The sequence below is a fragment of the Cydia pomonella genome, chromosome 18 (assembly GCF_033807575.1).
Source record: "Cydia pomonella isolate Wapato2018A chromosome 18, ilCydPomo1, whole genome shotgun sequence".
Classification (NCBI taxonomy): Eukaryota; Metazoa; Arthropoda; class Insecta; order Lepidoptera; family Tortricidae; genus Cydia; species Cydia pomonella.
Genome location: NC_084720.1, coordinates 7,460,098 through 7,482,779, shown reverse-complemented (window position 1 = coordinate 7,482,779; position 22,682 = coordinate 7,460,098). Strand labels below are relative to the sequence as shown.

Below are 22,682 nucleotides of genomic sequence, written 5' to 3'. Positions count from 1 at the left end.
AAGTCCTACCTTCTCTTGTTTTAATTTCATTTGACTAATTTGTAATTTTCATTAAATTTATCGTGTGTTATTGGCTTTCGCAAAAAATCATATCATTGGAAATTCAAGTCTGAAACGGTTACCTACGAGACAGGCTTCGCCTAGTGTAGGAGCCAGTGAAATCTACTGAAAATTCTTAAATGTACATATACTGCTTCTTAGTTTTAAGACTCAATAATTTCAATTTCTGTGTAAGTTATCTTGTGTACAATAAATAATTTTTACTTTTTTACTTTTACTTTACTTTATGTGCTGCCTAGTATTGGGTATGCACTTCCGTATGATCGTCCATATCCTAATCCATATTGCAAAATACATGTTCCACCATATGTTCCACTAATAGTCAGTTAAGGGTTGTTAACACCATTTGCGGACGTCGGAAACCGATCATAATATTCATAATTTGTGTATACATATTGTATATAAACGGTATCAATATTCATTTCTCATATAAAAATAAGGTGACCCCATTTAACATATCTGCATGCAGATTTCAAAAACGAATAGTCTTTAATTATCTATACATATGGCTACGTTAAATGACGATCACACCCGTTCTACTGTAATTAAACTGCCAATTACAGTAGAACGTTACGTAACCTATATTACCACCTTGCCTTTTGCTGTTCTAATTATTTATTTATTATTTTTATTTATTTATACTGTTCTGTATCTAAAAGTTGTAAATACTGTAGTACAGTCAGCTTAAGTCAGCAGGCCAAATAAATAGCAACACACCTATATAGCTCTGGCATAGGTATGCCGTCCCTGCTATGTATGTATCTGACGTTGAATGTACCTATACCAATATCAATGGAAGGGGCTTGTATCACTTAGAAATCTGTTTACTCAAGAAGACGCCCTCGATTCCTTGCGTTGTACACTTATTTGAATAATGAATACAGATTGGCGGGTCGAGTATCTTCGTGAGTAAACACTGTAAACAGATATATATACCTCCGAACATCTGGCTCTCTACCCTACCTTTATAACTTGTACGCCAATATTTAATTATATTTATTAGAATCTCCTAATTTAGAAGAGGTAGGTACATTATGTGGTAGGTAATCTAGTTCGGCGCTAGGTCTAATTCGGTTGTCAAACTCGGAGACACGATATTTTCTTAGACTTTTTTGATTAATGTTTATAACTACATACCTACCTACCTATGAAACAATCACCGGATAATCACTGACCATCAGGTGAGATCGTTGCTAAATGCCTGCCTACCGTCCATAAAAAAAAACATATTCCCTAGCCTAAATCCTAGATTTTTTAAATATTAAACTTTCTACAGATGGCCGACCAAACAGCATCAATGTGGGGTTCCTGTTGCTTCGAAGTCGGAGACGTGAAGCTAACCATGGGCACGGGCACCTTTTTCAATATAAACACGGGTTCCGTGCCCCACGCTAACGTGGCCGGATTGTACCCCATCGTGGGCTGGAGACTGGGGGATGAGTTGGTGTACTCTGCTGAGGGCTCTAACAATGATACTGCGTCTATTATCAAGTGGGCTCAGAACTTAGGTAAGTTGGCAATGAAATTCTATTGATACCATTGTGGTTCGATGGGCTATTCGACATAAGGATGTGCAAATAGTCAGGCTGGCCGTGTCAATCGTGGGTGATATAGAATGAACGACCTAGTGGGACTTAAAGCTCGACCAGAAAGATATGATCATTGTCAAAAGGGCGCTTTTATTCTTATGTATAGGGTGACAGGTCAAATTATCAAATAATTAAAATTAACCTACTTTTAAGACCTAGTAATGTTTTGCTATCTGATGCATTGCAAAATAGATTATTTGTTGCATAATCAAGTAAAGAAACGGAATCACTTCACACGTTTGACTTCTTCGCTCAATACGAGTAAGTTTCTAATTTTCCAAGAAAATGGTATCAAATGAAACCTATTAAAAACACCAACTTATATTTGTTTCAGCTTTGAAGACTGAAAAAATCCCTGTTTTCTAAGAATAGACAAAAAAAAGCTTGGAAAATTATACAAGTTATTGTCAAAGTTAGACATGTGAAGTGATTCCGTTTCTTTGCTCGCGAGTGGAACTTCGAACTGTAAATAAAACATTTACTGAATGTAGCATACTAACTCATACTAACGCATCAACACAGTCCACCACAACAACCTTGTTTATCAAACAAAGTGCCAACTGTTCCTGTACGAGTGATTCATTTCTTATTGTACAAACATGTTGCTTACTTTTATTTTAACACTCAGTAATTTCGCAAAACTTTTACTTTGTCTGCATGCGAGTTTCGCCTGATGTTTACCAAAAATTTCACAAAAAATATCAATGAAAACGGTAATTGTTCAATGTTCAATTTTGATGCCACTTCACTTTCATTAAAATTGTTGGCAATGTATTTTTATTTGCTGAAGCTGTGATAAAAATGAATAATAAAGTCCTTGATTTTTGAACATTGTTTATTTCCAGGTCTTTTTGAAAACCCCCAGGACTCGGCAAGCATTGCAGAATCAGTTCCCGACACTGATGGAGTCTACTTTATACCGGCATTCAGTGGATTAGGGGTAACAATAACCATAATCACATCAACATCCCACCGTTAATCAACTTCCATAAGAAAGGACATTGCGACTTTGGGAGATTCTGATAGCTTAGAATTAAAATTATAAAATCCAGCGATCAATTATATTATGTTGAAGTAGATCTTGTGTTTCTCAAAGAGATTAATAAATAGTATTTCCCTGACTGCTTACATTGTAGGCGAAGACTTTTCCGACGAGAAAAATATTCGCCAGCGCAAAAATAACATTTTCTCAACTTGCAATGAAATGTTGACATGACTTACTTCAAATTAGGTCCGGAAATACTACATATCAGGTGCGATGAGTGAAGATGATATGTAAAGGAATTTCATACAGCCTTACACACCTAGGCCTGTAAGGCAACCTTCTTTTGTTTTTAAACGTCAAATTATGGCATGTCTTGGCATTCAACCATAAAAAACCTACAAGCAAAATTCTGCCATTATGCTTTTTTCTTTTATTTTTCTTTTTTGTGTTTGTTAAATATCATTTGATTATTTTTGCGCTACGACGCACGGTTTAGGAGATACAGCTCCATTAAGTTTTTTTATTTTTCAGTCATGCAGAAATCTTTATAGGGCTATATCGCCTAAACCGTGTGTCGTAGCGTAAAAATAATCAAATTTTCGTTCCCCTTTTAATAACCCGAAAGTAATAATAACAATCATCATCATCAATCATCATTTTTTTAAATTATTTCATTGCAAGTTTGAGAAAAGCACTATACAAATCTCGGCGAGACACGGGGTTGCCGGCCGCGTATCCCTATCCGACCTCGCTACGCTCGGCCGTCTATATCTACTTGTCCTGCAACCCTTCGTTTCCCGTCCTCTATAGTAATGTACTATCCCATCGCTATTCATTGATTACCGCCACTTTAAAATCTTCATTTCGGCAATTAGTGTAACTCGTAATGAAGCATACTTTGCTAGGTGTTTTTCGACCGGATACCACAGTGAAAGTGTTAACACACACTGTTAACTTGAAGCTCAGTTTTTCCTCTACTCTGACATTGGGGACCTTTTACATCTCCAAATTTAATGTACTGTTAACCACAGAGACTATACGTCTCTGTTATATTGTAGTAATTATTAATTTTAAGAATTTAATAACTGACCGAGCTCACCGAGCGTTAGCGAAGGTCTCCGTTTCAGCTTGGACGAAAATGGTTTCGTATGTCCGGATGTTCTCTACAGGTCGCAATTCGCAACAGATTCTCGTGAAATTTTGTGAGCTATTTCGGTTATTAAGAAATTAAATTAAATTAACGTTTATTTCAAGCTGTCATCAAATGTTAGTTACGTACAATAAAACTTTAAAACTATGTTAATAGGCGGGTGCACACAGAGCGAGCATACGCGCGAGGCAATTGGCAACCGGCCAGTGTAGACGTGCCTCAGCCGAGACGGCGCGCGCGTTTTCCTCGCCTGAGCGCGCCGCCTCGGCCGAGGTACGTCTACACTGGCCGGTTTGTGCGTGAGGAAATTGCCTCGCGCGTATGCTCGCTCTGTGTGGACCCGCCTAATAAAAATAAATGTCTTAACTAAAATCACAATATTTCACCGTATTAAATGTGTTTTTTTTGCCGATTCAGTTTTTGGTTTTTTTTTTCAAAATAGCCGAGTCATACGTGAGGTCTACAGCTCACGGAGCCACTAGTGTAACGTTTATTAAGGAATTATATTAATAATGTTGCTGTGTATTTTTCATGTCACTATATGATGTCATTGTTCACGTTTTATTGACTTGTAAAAGAGCCCTTGAGACTTTAAGAATATATTTTTTAAATTTGAATTTTAAAATATCCAGGCGCCATACAACGACGGCTCAGCGGCTTCAGGCTTCGTCGGCATGAAGCCCTCGACGACTAAAGCGCACCTAGTGAGGGCAGTCTTGGAGTCTCTCGCGTTCCGGATAGCTCAGCTGTTCTACTGCGTGCGCGAGGAGAACAACTATCAGTTCAACATTATCAGGTATGACCCATTTCCAAGATTTTGACGTACACTGGGGCTTCTAAAACAATGTTAAGGGGCTCCTGACAAGTTTTGAGTCGTTACTCCTACATTTGCACTACAGACAGAATTATAATACAAACGGCTATCGGTTCTTCAATCTTTTAACTCCATTCAGGTCTGCCGGATTGAGAAAGAAATGAATACTTGTTTTTTTTTAAAGATTATCTTTTAAGACAATCGAGTATCTCACTCTCAAACGTAGAAAGTGAAAAATACACTTTTTTTTTAAACACTTTCTTATGAAATACACATTATATACTTTCAATATGAAATACATATTACATACATAATTGGGTTAGTCTTTGACGTCTTCAGAAATTGGTCAGACTGGTCAGAGATTTTAATTTTAAACTAATTAATACAAAAGTTAATAAAGTTATGGCCAAAAAACTAGGTTTTTGGCATAAAATTGTTCAAGTTTGATGATATATCTCGAAGACAATGAGCTTTGAAGTAAATATGGGATAGTATATTGCTTAAAACGGTTGCTGTTAATATGACACGCTACAAGAAACATTAGAAAACCAAGGGATTCAGATCGAAGGTCATTGGCGCCAGGGAGCCCCTTAAAATTGCTGTTTTTTCCCTACACATCTTAAAAAAAGTTACAATAGTTACAATGGAGTTACTTCTACCAACGTTGTGATTGATATTTTTTTTTTCTACCTATCTTAAAGGGAATTAAGGAAAAATAATATGTATAAAAAACTAGGGGTAACTAAGTTGTACAGATTCTATTTACTAAATGAATACCTCTACACCATATGTACAGATGTAGTGAATCATTGTTTTCTATCGTATTTTTTCGGAAACGTTCGTGTCATGCTACTTCAGTCAACCTCAGTACTTTTTGTACCGTGACTGACTGAAATAGCAAGACGCGTTCGTACGTTTCCGTGAAAATACGATGGAAAATAATAATGCATTAAATCTGTAGGTATGTCAATAACGCGTGTTTATCCTCGACTATTGGAGTTAACAGTACCTATTAAACTTGGTCATTTCCAGAGTGGACGGCGGCGTGTCAAACAACGACTTCATCGCGCAGCTGGTGGCGGACCTGACCGGGCTGCGCGTGGAGCGGCCCGTGCACACCGAGATGTCCTCCCTGGGCTGCGCGCACGTCGTGGGCCTGCAACTAGGTACATTACATTACATTACAATACATTACCTAATAAAAGTATAGAGTTGACGGTGTCCAACAGGAGACTTGACAAAAATGTATAAATACATAACGGCGTCGACTTTTTACAATCTTGCCTAAAAATCATTTTAAGGAAATTTCGGACCCTCAGATATTGATTTTGTGAACAAATACATTTTTAAGTGCGCATTGAAGACCTTATCTTACAGCCATTCCGAGACATATTTCCAATAAAAACGGTTATTTGGTTTCTGTAAGATTTATACGCTGTTATTAAAAAAACTGATTACCTCGTTACAGGTATATGGAAATCCAAAGCGGAGCTAAAATCAATGCGCAAAGTCGCCTGCGTATTCAATCCACGGCCTCGTGTCAAAAAAGCATACGACGTCACATTCACCCGCTGGGAGGACGCCGTCAAACGCATGTGCGGTTGGTACACAGCTAACAAGTCCCAACAGAGCCTCTCTACAGTCTCAGACTCGAGTAGTAGTTCGGTAACCCCACAAAACAGCTTCAAGGTACCTTCGAGAAAAAACGGTAAGTACACATAGCGGTGGCTTTTCTACGTGCTAGCGTTCCTCGTCGCGTGCTTGCCTATAGTTAGGTGATATATATCTTGCCGTGATGTTTTTAGATTGATTCGTGAGGATACACTCAACAGTGATAACCCTATTACTCTATAGGGAGCATTCCACGAAATGGTCTAGCGTTGTCCCGTAAATGCGTGGAATTTCTGAAGATTTAAAAGTACAGGTCTTTCTTTATCTGTGGCAATGAATGACAAAGGATCAAAAATATGTTCAGAAAAATAAACATTGACTAAAAACGCTGAAAAACATCTGTACGAAATAAAACGCGTTTGTACGGGACAACCCGTGGAATAGCTTTATAGTTAGATTTTTTTAAGATGTGCGAATTTCACTTAGTTGTTTATAAAATTCGGACAGAGTAAAAAAATCTGACACTACCTGCTAGTTTTTAGGTGTAGCGTAGGGTGCAGCGCAAGCTTGCATATAAAGGGTCATGCCGGATTTCGCTGTTTTTATACGTAGCTTTTAAGTGTTTTGAGGTTATAATATAAGAATAATACAGGCAAATATCAGCAGCAGTACCATTTAATCATATAAGTAGTTTTATTATTAATTTAAAATTCTGATGATCAAAATCAAACGTTTAAGGGTCGGTTGCATCACACGTCTGTCACCGTTAAAGTGCCCGCTAAATTTTAATGTATCGGAATTTTCGTTCGGAAGTCCGTCAACCTTGGTTGGTGCAACCGGTCTTAAGTGTCGTCTCAAAACTTACAGATTAGAAGACATTATATGTATATAAGTTACCCTAACCTGAAAATAAAAATGCCCATTTATTTATGAATGCTCGATACTCTCGATTTGCCTACTGTTGTACATGTTGGGAAATTAAATGGATAAATAATCCGCACTAAAACTAGGTTGTATTGAGCTAGATTTTAACTCTAATGCAGCGAGTCACTCATAGAGCAATTGGAGAAGTTGATTGTGTGTTTCTGCATTAAAAGACTTACCGAAGATTTACCGATTTCCGTAAAAACGACTTCGTAGTATTGCATTTCTCTACGGGCTCATTTAGACGAACTCGCATGCGATTTTAGACTTTTAGTTAGTTCAAATACCGCAATTTAATGATAATGAAACACGCATGCGAGTTCTCGCACCGTCTAAATCAGCCTTATGGGTTTTATTTTTCTTGCCATAGGTTGTGTAATTTACCAATAATTTACCATTTAGGGCATAACGCCATACTAAACAATAATACTCTTCTAAGGTACTGTGAAATTGCAGCTATCTTGCTCTCTTGGCCAAAACATGACAGAGGCATTTAGTAGCACATTTTATACAGCGTGTCCCGTGGGAGATTCTCGATTTTAATTAAAAATAAAACTTAATATACCAACACAATTCATTTTTATAAAAAGAAGTTAATGAGTTTTTTATTATTATTTATTTATGTGTAAAGTTTAAATGCATTAGAGCAGGGGTTCCCAATCTTTTTCAACATGCGGCACACTTACAAGTTTAGTATTTTGCAACGGCGCCCTTGTACATTTAAAATCACGGTCGAAAAAGAGTGACACGACGTTATATTATTTACCGATGCGAGCGCTCAAATAGGTACCCGCGAATATTTGTGGTTTCGGATAATGATAGAACTCACGGCGCCCCTCTTTACTTTCTACGGCGCACCAGGGCGCCGCGGCGCACACTTTGGGAACCCCTGCATTAGAGTTATCTGCCACATATCAAACAATATTTTATTGTGTTTATTCAATAAACACGGTTCGACACAATATTGCAAAAATGTGAAATCCGCAATTTTAGTAACATTTTTGTAATACGTTAAATTTTAACATATTTTTTATTGCCCTCATGTATATTAAATACTTGATTCCTTTACAACAAAAAAAAACCGTACGGCAACTTAAATGCATTATTTGCGGCGTAAATAACGTAAAACTTATACATATTTCATGATTATTTCCATACATTGTGGCGTAGCCGTGCAGCCCGTTTCATCACAGGCCGTGTGCTTTTTGAATGGGATGTTTTTACTCGCGGTGCGCACTATATTTATTTTAGCAAATTGCAAGTTTCTAGGGCACAACAGATCCCCACGGGAGTTTATCGGAAATGTTTGAATCTCACAGGAAGTAGAAGCGATTGACATCTTCCAAAAAAAAACTATCATTATTTATAGTATTATTATTTTATATAGTATTTAATATCTTTAAGTATCTCAAACTGTTTATTTGCCCTAAATGTGTCCCTCTGTCCCATATTTTCTCTTACCCCACCTGACCTTACACCTAAATTACGAATTAATTTGGACTATAGTTAGGAGATTATTCGGTCGGGGTCTCCAAACCTTTTAACCCCAGGGCCAACAAGGCCAGACCTTCAGTTGCTTTTACGGTTTTTATATAATTTGTCTCTTTTCCTCTTTGGCCCGAACCGGTCCGCGGGCAGTAGTGTGAAGACCCCTGTTTTACGGTAACTATATGTGGCGTTCCATATCTAAAATGCTATATGTGCTTAAGGACCCTTAAGGCATGGAACGCCACATACATACATTTTGTAGTGATTATTCAATTGCTAAAAAAATCGAAGTATATTGTAAATGTGCTAGGTATTTAAAACCCCTTGCCATTATTTTAAGTTCAGACTCGGGTTGACAAAAAAATACTAAAGTAATCGTAAGTAGATTGTAGTAAAATAAATTTAATAGTGTACATTAAAAGGAATGTTGATTGTATATAGTGTAAACGTGAGTTAAATTGGTGATATCCTGATTTGAATAATCCATCCATCTCGTGTTCAAACCCTTATCAAGGCGAGTAGAACCAATTTATGCTTTCATCACAAAGTTCCGGTGTGTGAGGGAGACAGCGCTATGCACTTAGATAGTGATGTCTCGATCACACAACGGAGAGGAGCGTTCTGCGTAGACCGCCTTAGCGACCGCAAATGACACTTGAAACATGGGGTATATAAGACTGACATTCGATTGCCCTCTAAGTAGTTGTAGCGGGTCAAAATTCTTTTTGTTTGTTTTTTGTCCCCAAAAATGCGACGGAGTGGATTTTTTGTGTGATATGAAATTTAGTTTTTTTTTCTCATGTTAAATGTAATCTCCAGCTATAAAGACATGTGATGAGTAATGGCACTCGTCTTATTTATTTATTTATTTGATAAAATACCTGTGGCCCTAAACAAGACAACCAAAATAATTTTGATCCTAGCCCAGTTAAAGGTTAGTAAAATAAAGATGGAATTATTCAAAACTGGATTGTGATATGTATTAATTGCGCTGAGTTTAAGCGTCATAATCGTGTTTCCTTCACATTACCTTTGGAATAGCTGACTTGGTTTCATTATTGAAGTTGCCATCAATATTAACTTGATTTTTAATTGTCAAGCATAGCATCTTCACGAGTCGACCAAAAGAGAAAAAGCGTTTTTTAAGTGTTTGGTATTATGGTCTGTGCGGAAAAAGAAGAGTCGTGAATTATATGGGATCCAATACATTCTACGACTGTTCCCTTTCCCCACAGACTTTATTTTTGGTTCAGATATTAAAAGTCAAAGCTTAGAATTGGATATACAGAACAAATAAGTACAAATCCATGCTTGATTAGTTATTTATCAACATCTTTTTACAGTTTTACAATGTTGAAACCTTGAGCCATCTTGTTTTTTTTTTATTTAAAAAATAATAAGTCTGGTTTTACCGCGACTTGATTATATATGTATTGAACGTCACTAAATTTTAGTCAAATTTAGTTAAATTATTAATTTTGTTACTAAAACCCTTTAAAATACATGATATATTTTTAGCACAAAATGACCAATGTAATACACAATATATACCATTTGCGGGTAAGACAGTTAAAATTAACATAATAACTGACACTTATCATTCAAGCTGAAATTTATTTACCTATGTAAATTAATTTGTTATACATGAAAAAATCTCTACTATTACTTTACAAAATTGCTAATTTCCCCAAAAAACTAAATAGGGCTAAATCCGTCCATGAGATATATACCAACATTTGGCTATGGATTAGTTGTCCTGCTCAAACGATATTTAAGAATGGAGGTTTTTTTTATTAATTAATACCTTTTTCTTAATGTTACAGCACGTGGTGGTGTAATTTTTAAGTATATTAAAAAGATTGCAATATGAAACCCACTGAAGTTGACTTTAGAAAATCAAAAACTCAATTCAGGTTAGTGTATATTACGTAATTACGGGATTTAAATCATTGCAATTTAAATGTATAAATTGGAACGATATAACCCCGTAATTTATAAGTTATACCTCCAGAGACCCAGAAGCAATTGTTTTGTTTTTTAAATTTGGAACCCTTAGTTATATAATAAAAGTTCAAAATAGATTTTGGAGTATGTACAAAAATTTGTACTCAGGGTCTTAGGAGATTAAAAAAATATTATCTTGCCTTGGAGTAGCTTAGATTTTTGTACGTATTATTGGTTGAATTTCGATCATCTTGTTTATTTGTAACCGTAGTCCCTTTTTCCTGTACAGAGTAACCAATAACTACGTTTTTTAACCTATTGTAATGATATCCATTTAAGTAATACGTCAAACGGTATTCATGGTATGGAAGCCCAGAAAATATAATCAGATGTAACGTAATTTTACATTTATATTATTGCTAAATTAGATCCGAAAGTCATTTCAATACATCGTAAATATAATGTATGTATGTATAAATAAATTATGTGTAATGTGTCACTGATTGACACCCTGGTTAACTGGTAGAACCGTGGTCATCTTGGTGTTTTGTGAAAAGAGTACAAAACAAATTCTAAATACAATGACACCAACGATAATTATGTAAATATATCATTATGAATATTATAATTTTCATTATAGATTTAAAGTCAAGATGCAGATATATGTATTTGGTACGATTTTAAGATGTATGAAAATTAATTCACACATCTTCGAGAACGGAAAACATTGCGAAATATACCTAGTATTAAGAATATATTTCGGTAAAAATACATTTCATATTTGTTTATGCAATTTTTAGGTCATAAAGATACATATATTATGTAAATATTAATGCACTCCTCTTCTTGTTATTATATTATATAGGCTGAATATCATATAATTATTATACCTAATATAAGTTAGATAGATCTAGATGACAATATATTGTTTTACCATTTAGTGATACGGTTTTTTACCTAAATGCTCAACATATTATGATTGATATTTATTGTAATGATGTTTGAATTATAATTCGTTTTATTTTTTGTTTTGGTAGAATTTAGTTTAGAGAGAGTTTTTTAAGGGTGTATGTAGTGGGAGGTGTATTATAATTAGTATTGTTCCTCAGATTTTGTTATCACATTATTGTTAAAATTATATATTTTGAAAATAAAAGTTGACATGACATAAAAGTTATTTTAGTTATCTTTTAATACTTTATCGAAAACACTCTAAAAACATTATTTCTTTATATTTCTAGAAATGCCTTCCATATAATAAACGAGCCATTTTGAACAGATGCAAAACGTACTATTAATAATAAGGTAAGTTGGGATAAGATGGAATGGTTTTTGATGAGATGAACAGTGTTGTGTTGGAACTCCCGTAAAACAAAATTTGTGTTGAACAATTGTACATTCGGGGCTAAAAGGAAATAATATACTTTCCTCTTCCATCGATAATAGGTAGTCCGGTAATACGGTAGCAATGAGTAAAAAACACCTTGTGGAAAAAAAATACTAAAAAAATCTGGGCAAAGTTGGAATTACATATATCGATCTTACCCCAGCGCACCTTACCTATTTAAAACACGATTACATATACAGTGTGTAAATCCAATACGGGCGATAAACTTTAAAAAGATCGTGTCTTGTAACTGTGTGCAGTAGAGTAGAGAGCGTTTATTCGTGGCAAAATAAAAGAGGAAAACAACAAGTAACAAAACATAATATATAAGCTACGAAATGGTCCCGACTCAGCATGCTGCCATAGTGTGTGTGACTGTACATTGCGGGCTGAATTATTTTGTATCTATGGTTAACATTTTTATAGTATTTCTAAGCAAAATTCCTATGCTTACCAGCGTTTAAATATTCGCCCGTATTGAATTTACACTCTGTAAATAATAATTTTCTTGTTTAATACCCCCTGAACCGCTGAAAAAGCATACCATGTGTTCAAAAATCCGTGGCCGCTATGGTTTCCGCACGCGAACCACGAACAAGCTGAAGTGCACGTAACAATTTAATCGAATTGAAAGATTACTTTCTTTCGAGTAAGTTTAATGTATAAAAGGATATTTCTTCCGTTTATCAAACCAAATTTCGATAACGAACGCGATAACAGACGCGGCGTATCCCACCAAGAGCACAGTGAAGGCAATGGCCTGCTCCTTCATGCCTATCTTGGACGCAGATCGCGGCTCCGAGTACAGGTTGGGCAGCGACACCTGCAGGCCCAGAGCGCGGCTCGTCCAGGTGTAGTACATAGCCGTCAAGCCCGTCTCGAATAGACGCGTCATGAACACGTCAATTACGTCCACGAATGGAAATTCTGTAAAGAAAAGAGTCACATTTCTAACACCCTGGAATTTGGATTCGTTGGAAAGTTGGAATTTGTTAAAACAAGTCTACCTAAGTATGACGGTCGGCGTAGAGTATGTACAAGTGATAAGTACTTACGCTAGGAGCTTGCGTCTCCGCGTTTGTCGTTCTTTTAGAAGAGAATGTAAACTAAAAAAAAACACATATTTTTATCGGTCGTATTGGCCTTAGTTGGCCGAAAGAGCGAGTCACATGGTTGGTCAAATCTTATATTGGTCATATCTTGAAATTATGAATATAGAAAACTTACCTAAATTTGCAATATACGATAAGTAGAAGGAGCGAACACAATCATCCATTACATATAATGTAGGCCTGCCGGATCCGTCTGTGTATTTCATCAGAATCAACATAATCGCATCAGTTTTCCTTTCCAAAGTCGCAGTGTTCGAGTGATGCACGACATATTCAAATGAATCTGTGTCTTCCATTAGTATTGTCTGAGATAGAAGGACTTCTCCAACTTCGTTGATAGTCTCATTTATTAATGTGTATATGGACGGTGACGTTTGAATTACAGTGCCTGACTCCGCAAGATGAGACAAGCTGTATAATACGTCGTATCGGACGCAGGTTGTGAATATGTAGTTTATGTAACCCTAGAAATTAAGTAAGGATAACTTTCCAAAGCTTCAGAAAATAAAAGAATATGATTTTAAGCAACAGCCAATCAACTTTTTTATGTCATTGAGAAAGATAAAAAAAAAATACTTTTAAATCTTATTTGTTTTTATATATTTGACGTAGAACTATAATTAAATTTTTGTATGCAAGTACAGCTCACGCATAAATTTCATTATTTTGATTTTGACAACTTTTGCTGTTTATTATGTTGCGATGACTCAAAACGTGTCCCCTGGGTTATCCACGATTTGTCTAATAAAACGTCATTTAATCGAAAAAAATGATTTTCTACTACATATATAAAAGGACAAACGCTTTTCTTCCGGTAACTCAAATGGGGAGATCCTGTTTGATTTTGTATAACAGTAATCAATACTTCTCCTGGGTCACTAATGACAAAAAATCCGAGGAAAGTTTTCTATATTACTTAAAATCCGCATTCCTGCATATTCTTTCTTTCTTAGTGATGTCAATGCAATCAAACAATCAGAAAAAATAATAATCCAATTTATTAATTCAGAAAAATACGAAATGTACGTAAAATTTTTAGGGCCATCGTAGTTTTCTCAGAGACAAATTTTGTTCACCAAGAGACATTTTCAGTTATTTGGGGCTGGTATTAAAATTCTAATATAATATGATAAGCACTTCATCGTTTAAACTCAGAGTGAGTGGGCCAAAACTTTTTTTAAAGTTACGTGTTTATTAACGTTGGGAGTGCACTGCAGCATATCAAGTTATTATTTCAAAATGTATAGGCAGAAAACTAGAAATTTGAATTCCACATCCACTCATCAGCAAAGTGATATATCAACAGTTTCATAATATTTTCTATTGGAAAATTAATAATTGCAATACAATGGAGAATAAAAATCTACATGTATACGAAAAACGTCTCCTGAGTCATAGTAAATGTCTCCTGGGTCACCAGAAAAATGACCTGGGAGAACGGTGACCCAGAAGACATTTAATGAAAAAATGACCATTTTTTGTACTATCCACAAAAAATATTTCAATAAACTAAGTTACTATAACATATTAGACCCAAAATAGATCTGTTTAGCTTAAAAATAATATAAACATCTAAATTACGTTCGGAATATGAACGGTAAGTTAGTGGACCGACAATTAATACATCCAACCTCTTTTCGTACCCTGGACGAAATGGTCGGCGATTAAGAAAGTAACCGTAATACTGGACACTGTTACGTGATACTTAGATCGAGACTTAAAAATGATCCATTGTTTTGGGACACACTAACACTAACAAATATTTTTATAAATAAATAACATGTATGTTAGCGGACTTTTAGCATTGAACTGGTAAAATAGATGTAAATACTCTACATAGTATATATGGTAGAATATATTTTTCTACTGTTAAGTAAAAACCGAAGCCGATACGCGACTGGGACATGCTCTTTTTGTATGGAGGTCTAAATTCATCTCCTGGGTCACCAAGAAAAAACGAAACTTTTTTAACTTCAGGGTAGCTGGATTTAATTGAATAATGTATCTGTTAATTTTTAGTAGCGTGTTAGAGAATCAATTTTTGAAACCCCACCGATACCATTCACGTGTAGAAGAGATCAGATCGCTATTACTAGGTTAAACTTGACCGTGAGTCATATTTTAGTTGAGTGTTTAGTATATAAGAAAGACAAAGTAATCTGTAATTTGCCTAACACCTTAAATGATTGTTTGTATGATGGATATTTACATGTACTCAGGTTTATAAAATTAATCAATATATATATATATATATATATATATATATATATATATATATATATATATATATGTATAAATTCTCTTGTGGTCGCAAATAACCTTTGTTGTTAAAAAGCGACCTTAAATAAATAAATAAAAAGTCGAAGACTTGCCTGATATTTCGCGAGCAGCATAATTGAAGCACACAAGCAGCTAGCTCTAAACAGAAGTAAGTTACTTCTTCGTTTAAAAAAGAAGCCAAACAGACCAGCATTTATAGAGTTCAAGACGTAAGAGAAGAGTGTAGCAGCTCTAGCATTATTAATTTTATTTTTAATCTTTGCAAATGCCCACATTATGACTCCAATGCTAGTGAGGCAGGCGAGAATAAATAGCCACTGCGGAAAACTATAAGCGTTGATAGGATACCGCCAAAGAGGTTCCACTTCAGGTTGTTTCAAAATAACGCAAAGAGCGTCACTTGCTACGGGATATAAGAATATGTATTGCAGTTGCCCCGTGGTATATCTCGTCATGAACCTCGAGTTGAAGGACAAATCCATATCACTTCTCACGATATGTCCTAAGCTTCCTGTTATAATTCCATCCTGCTGCTGATATCCATACTTGAGGGAGTCCGCGCCTAAGGATGGCAAAGATAAATTAAATTCAAAGTGTGTCACTATATCTGACATTACGAGTCCGTCCAATCCACAAAAACCGCCACTGGTTTCCTGACTGGTTTTTATGTAGATATCGGTACCTTCACATTCCTGAACAGCCGTGGGGAACCGATAAAAGATACTGCCTCTCAGGGGATAGTTTCGAGTAAGCATCATAGCTTTACGTGACTTTAGCTCTGGCAAATGTTCTTTTCTAATAACTTTAATGGTCCTGTTATACAATTCTCCTTCGTTTGATTTCATGCCATCATAAATAACATATTTGTTCGGGCAGACATAGGGCAGATTTAAGAAAGCATGCATTATACGATGTTTGTACCATAAATCATTAAGAAATGCTTCAATGTTATTGAAAGCCTCTTCATTAAATTTTCCGTCATCACAATTATACACGCTATCTTCAGTGGTACTTATAATAAACAATGGTGACCAATGTGATTTTAGCACTGACTCCAGTACTGGACTATCAAGCACATTAGTATTTAGAAATTTTACAGTAAAGACAATATTAGGGTTTTCTTCCAGTATAATTATTTTTCCTCCATAAATAAAATCTGGCACTTCATTTACCAAAATAACGGAATGATTTTGATCATGTATACTTTTTATTAAAGTGTCTTTGAAAATTACACTGCTGTCATTGTCGATGTCTATGAAAATTGTTTGGTTGGTATGAGTAAATGATATTGATAACATATTTCGCGTCTCTTCCTCAAAGTAGAATGCCGATTCATCATAAGCATGAGAGGAAATTGCTATAAATAAAATAAGGATAAATGCTTGATTATATAACTTCATTATTGGTCAGTATTGCTTTGGTACCAAGACACGATAAAACAATACATAAAACGAATTGAGAATGCTTTGAGTGGGAGAGTGCTACTGGTATGAGAGCTTGGTTTTATACGCTACATTTTGGAATTATTAAATTATTTAAAGCCATTACATTTATTGTATTTCGATCTCAGAAACGACAACTTCTTTGAAAATTATTTTAGTTATAGTGTAGGTATATTAAATATTATGTCGTAGGTAACATCGTACACACTGTTAAATCAAAAATAGGTAAACCTTATTCCACAGACACAAGATCCACCAATGGTCAGTGGTGGTGTTGCTGTTCGTACAAACAAATTACATCAAAAAATCCATTGATGGCAAGATTGAGATAGATTGTCTTTTACGACGCTGTTGACGGCTGTCGAGGGAGGACCAATATTTGCCGACAGTATCGACACTGAATGGTATTTACAAAAGGCGTATTCAAATAAAAAAAAAATATTAATCTCAGTCCGTCGCTCTCGCACCAGTATGCGAACGAGATTTACTGAGATTAATAACAAATTAATATCATATTTGTAATGACTGAATACGCCTCCAGGGTAGTTTTATTTGCGCATCAAACTTGACTTTATCGCGACTTTATCTTTACTTTGGTGTTCAAAATCGTTCATATTGTAATGGTAGCTAACACACACAGAAGACTATATACGCCGCCGGGTGGACAATCCAAATGGTGCTTCAGTTTTGACGACATAAACATTTTTAGGCACTGTTTGATTTAATATTACAATTAAATCAATAATTGGAAGTCCTACTTGTCGTAAAAAAACTTGACGAACCTAATCGTAAACAAGGATGATATACAATAATAATAAGTTTGTAAAATCCACTATATTATGTTAAATAACTTTGTAAGTTACTTAAATTGTTTTGTATTTGCTACACCCTATTCAGGGTCCATGTGATACCGTAAGAAATGTGTAACTACTACCTAAAAAATGTACCATGGAAGCAAGAAATAAATGAATACTGAATACTGAACAATAACATCGTGAAGAGTTATATTTACTCTTTAAGTTATAGCTCCCATATTTCCACTTATTCCAAGTATGTAGTTCGTTATTTGTTTAAACAAAAACGTGAGTTTAGAATTAAATTAACACTTTCATAGTATAAAATCTATGTTCAATTGTTTTGGACTTACTTACTGGTTTGACTTCGAGGATGGCTAATATCTGGGTATTCTTATGTCTGTTGTTCGTTTTTAGAATTGCAAATGGAAGAATGCTGGACGGTCTCTTTATACACCCTGAGATGATGAAAAATAGGGTGGAGATTCGGAGTGGAAATGATTACTTGGATTATAATCCGGAACATTTTTCCAAGGATATAATTCTAGTTGAAGTGCCGGTAGAAGCAAACAATGTTAAAACGGTAATTGAAATAAAACAAGAGAAAGAAGAATTTGAAAATGACAACTTTGAGACGGACAATCACGTTGATGTTGAAGAGCCCAAAAAAGAAGAAGTTATTATCATAAGTTCTCTTTAAAATGTCTTATAGTTTAAGTTACTTGTGTATTATAAAAGTAAAAAAATAAATGTTGTTTTTTTTTTAATTAATGTTACTTTTATTTAGAAGTAAATTATTTTTTGAATAAAGTAGGTATTTACATGTTATAAGGTACCTAATATTTATATCATCATTCTGTATAATATGGCGAAATATTAACAAATATCTACCCGAATATAAACAAATAAGAAGGTGTATTAAGGTTTTATTTTTTGTCTGTTTTGAAGCTCTGACGCCTCTGATCTTTGTAAAACCGTTATTGATAGTTCAATTGATAACTCTTGGCTTAAAAGAGTACAAAAGAACTTGTTTTTCTAAATAAGATTCAGATAATATTTATTATTTACATTTCCTTACTCGACCTCGGTTCTCAAATTGGCTTGGCACCAACATTTTTAGGACTGTACTGTGTCCGGTTAAGTGACCAAGAGAGTTTGAAATATGTTCAAAAAAAGAGAGGTAACCTAAATTCAACGTTTTTTCGCATTTATTTCTTTATATGTCAGTTTAAAGATACAATAAAAATATTATTTAAACTTTAACTACTTCATAGTTCTAAATTGCGATTTACTACAATTTCTACAATTTTAATATACCTAAATATAGCCAATGTACTTAATTCATGTAACGTAGTAAGTAGATTGACGATTTAGTAAAAAAATAAATAACAAAAGTGTATTTTATTAAGGGAAAAACTGGGAGACACGAAAAAAATATTTCGTAAAAATAGAATTTATTATCTTAATATATACAACCGTACAAATACATTATAATTATAAAATATCAAAAAATCCATGATAAGAATATGAATTAAAAAATAGTGTGTAATCTTCTGCGATCAACACATCGTCGAGTCCTTTTTTAACCCTAATGTCAAAACGTTACACTGTTTTGTAATTTCTGAGCTGTCATCGTTTAGTTGGCCAATCCTTAATTAAAGCTAGATTAACTTAAAATTACTGCTTAAACTTAGCCCAAAAAAGTGGGGAGGAACTTTATCCTGCGGCCAGCCAAATTAGACAACCCGTTTTCGTATTGCTGAGCTTCAATATCCGTCAGCAGATCATTGCTCGGGTTATCTCCGCGTAGGGACCTCTTCGCCACCTTATGCTCGGGCGCTTGCGTGTCTGCTTCCGTAGTGGTATCTGCGGTGGCTACAACCAGCGGCACCAGTACAGGCACGGTGTCGACGACTTCGATCACCTCCAACAGGGCCACGTCAGAAGCGACCGTGGTAGTCTCGCCGTCGTCTGAGGGAACTGGGACTGCGGTGGTCACCGCCAGCACCAGCGAGAGAAGGACACACAACGAGGAAGCCATGATCTTGTTGGGCTTCTAGAAACTTCTCTGCTTAATGGGAAATATCCCACGAAAATGCTCTTGGTATTGAGTCTTCCGACTGTGCTTTGTTTTTGACAGCCTTATCGTCTGTGTTGCATTTTATACCCGTCGGGAGCTCAAATTGTGCTAAATGAGTTATTGTCCAGAAATGGAAGCATTGACGTATTGTGATTCAAGTCTGATAATGACATTTGCAAATACATTCAATACCATAATGGCCGTGAATGTGTTTTGTTGTGGTTTACTATGAAAAATGATGAGGAATGATTTACTTAGTGTATCACTTCAGTTTACTGAAATAACATTGCGTGACATTGTTGTCCTTCTATCTATATTAATGTTATCTTTCTTGTTAGAATTGCTTCTAAGTAATATGGTATTAAGAGTTATTGTTAGGCATATTACTCATACTTGTTTGCGTCTAAAGCAAGATTTTACTAAACCGGTATGAGGACTTTACCCCGGAAAAACTCATCCTAAACGGAACATCGAAAATTTTAAAGTAACCTGCATCTCAATCGCTCTTGTATATTCCAACGATAGAGATAGATAACGATTTTTCAATTTCTTGATGTTCGCGGTCGGGTATCTGCCCTGCTCTTATTTATACATATAGGTATCTAAGTAATTATGCAAACCGCAGATACCGAAATACATATCAAGAAAATATTAAAATTATATGTACATTTTAAAACCTTTGGCCATAGCGTAAAGGGTCCACCAACAGTTTAGCTAACGACCTGACAGACCTACGACAAATGTATTAAAAGGTTTGAATTTTGGGATTAAGACTTAGGACCACGATTTAGTGTATTAGATGCATCAATTATGGTCGGATATCAAACTCCAAAATCTGACAGATGTCCGACCATTGATCCAGATCCCGATAATTTTAAACTATAGTTTTTTTTTTACTAAAGAGTACTACGCCAACTCCGTTTTTGGCCGGGTGCAGACGGCTCGGCGGGAAAACAAAAACGATCGCAGCGCTTGATGTGGCTAAATTTGGCGAAAAATCTCGCGGTGGAAGGGTACTTCTCAGTTGTATGTTCGTGATAAACTCAAAAACTACTGAACGGATTTTCATGTGGTTTTCACCTATCAATACTTAGAGTGATTCTTGAGGAAGGTTTTCCTATAATTTGTTAAGGTTTTGTGTAAATTGGTTGGAATATGACGCTGTTTGCTAAAGATGTCAGAAAAAATCACGCTTTCTAGGAGCTTTATTCGAAAACGCTGCCTAATCCGTTTGAGATATAACAACGCAATGTATGGTGGGATTATCTCTCGTTGATTGGTCTACAAAAAAGTCCGCGATGGTGTATATCTATATTTTAAGGATAACTTACTATACCCATTCTTAACTTCTAAAAAAAGATCACATACTTATATTCTGGTATTTGCAAAGCTATTTACACGAATATAATATTAATCATTAACAAATTAAATACGTTAGTTACATTTAGCATTTTAATATGTTCGAGTCTTACGGGAATAAAAAAACGTAACGGTTAAACATTTTATCTAGCTTATGTCAACATAGATTTAATGCTTGCTAGTTAATACAATAGTATGGATAATACAGTGTACTAACATTAGGTGATTGTAATAATAGTTATGATGTCAATTCTCAAAAGACCGTCAAAAGCATAGTTTTGACGCGTAGGGCCAGACGCATAGAGTTAGACCAAGTTAAGTTGGCAGCGATTTTGATAGCACAGACTGTGCATGTGTTATTTTCAACGTCAATCTTTTATGAAATTATCAATTATCTCCTCATCTTCATTCTGTCTGTCGTCTGTCAAGTCAAGCGTATGGCCGAGAACGATGACGAACGAGATAACATAATCGTACTGAAGGTGTAAGTTGCCGTGTTAAATCCATAAAAAGAACGACGGTTTTATATTTGAAAACATCATACGTATACCCTAAAAGACGATCATAAGGTATGCTATCAAAACACAACAAAACATACATTTTTTTTCCTTTCGTTTGTAACGAAAGATCAACAAATAATATTGACATAATAGTAGGTATTAAATACTCTCTCACAAAGGTTTTTTACTGATAAAATGTAATACAAAGCTTTCAATTTAAAAAAAAAAAACATGTACCATGATGCGAAAGCTTGTTTATGCTTAACTAATCAAATTGGTTTAAATTTTAGTCATTATTTGATGTAATGTTTGTTTAAATTGTTACTTTGGGATTGTCGTTAGACGTGAGCGCTCATTAAAAAAATAGTTCAGTTTATTATAGCATATTTCGTCATCAATTGAAAGCAATTCCAGCATGTTACATAGAGTTATGAAGAACTGCGAAAGCAAGTTATAGTAAATTATATTGTAAGTACATATAATGCACCATTAAATAAGCTTTTAAATCATATGTACGAATAATAAGGAAAGAGTAATCATAATTATCAGTAAAAATCTTTCTGATAGAACTTTGGATCGACTAAGTATAACAATATACTATTATTTTAAACATATTTATATTCTATCGTTATATAAATGAGGTGAAGTGTAACTGGAAACATTTTTCTTGAAAATGATCCAAACAAATAACACTTTTCTCGCTCGTAAACCAGTTAGGGCCCTCTACCTGTAGCATCTATCTATTTTTTTTAATACTGGAATTTTTCGGGAAACTGAAAAAAATTGCAATCATGAACATATTTTATTATACCTAGTGCAGTTATTCGAATCGTTGCTAAGAACCTGAATAAAATATACTTATAGGTATAAACTATAATGTTATAAATAAATTGTACTTAATTAAATCAGTTTATTTTTTGGCTTACCTATTCGATTTTTAATCCAAATTAATAAGTATTAAATTAAACATTAGGTGCATATAAAATAATTGTAAAATTTTACTTGAAAAATAATTACTTTCATTCACACTATATCCAAACATTTTTATCGATAACGCTCAAAGATCAATTATATGCATGAGCACCACTCTACTTCGCGGCGTCAATGAAGGGAGCGGTTGGCGGTCCTACCAAGAAACAATAATGTCCCTGTGAATATCGTTA

At 34.8% G+C, this 22,682-nt stretch overlaps 2 protein-coding genes across 2 annotated transcripts in view; one reads left to right on the top strand and one right to left on the bottom strand.

The window, feature by feature from the left end:
* LOC133527976 (putative glycerol kinase 5) overlaps positions 1-12,063 on the top strand; it is a 33,439-nt gene extending 21,376 nt beyond the window's left edge. Inside the window, exons 7-11 of the mRNA XM_061865197.1 lie at positions 1,337-1,568; positions 2,495-2,589; positions 4,417-4,580; positions 5,631-5,764; positions 6,067-12,063. Of these exons, the coding sequence (XP_061721181.1) occupies positions 1,337-1,568; positions 2,495-2,589; positions 4,417-4,580; positions 5,631-5,764; positions 6,067-6,320 (879 nt within the window). The 3' untranslated portion in view covers positions 6,321-12,063. The remainder of the gene's footprint in view (positions 1-1,336; positions 1,569-2,494; positions 2,590-4,416; positions 4,581-5,630; positions 5,765-6,066) is intronic.
* LOC133527977 (uncharacterized) lies at positions 12,014-14,510 on the bottom strand. Its single transcript, XM_061865198.1, has 2 exons — positions 13,180-14,510; positions 12,014-12,879 (listed from the first exon to the last, which is right to left on the bottom strand). The coding sequence occupies exons 1-2, from the start codon at positions 13,358-13,360 to the stop codon at positions 12,608-12,610; spliced, it is 453 nt and encodes a 150-aa protein (XP_061721182.1). The 5' UTR covers positions 13,361-14,510; the 3' UTR covers positions 12,014-12,607.
* Between the last annotated feature and the right edge of the window lie 8,172 nt (positions 14,511-22,682).

Coding starts and splice junctions, on each gene's coding strand:
- LOC133527977 (XM_061865198.1), bottom strand. CDS start 13,360: ATGGAAGACACAGATTCATTTGAATATGTCGTGCATCACTCGAACACT. Junction 12,880..13,179: donor ATCGTATATTGCAAATTTAG/GTAAGTTTTCTA, acceptor TTTTCTTTACAG/AATTTCCATTCGTGGACGTA.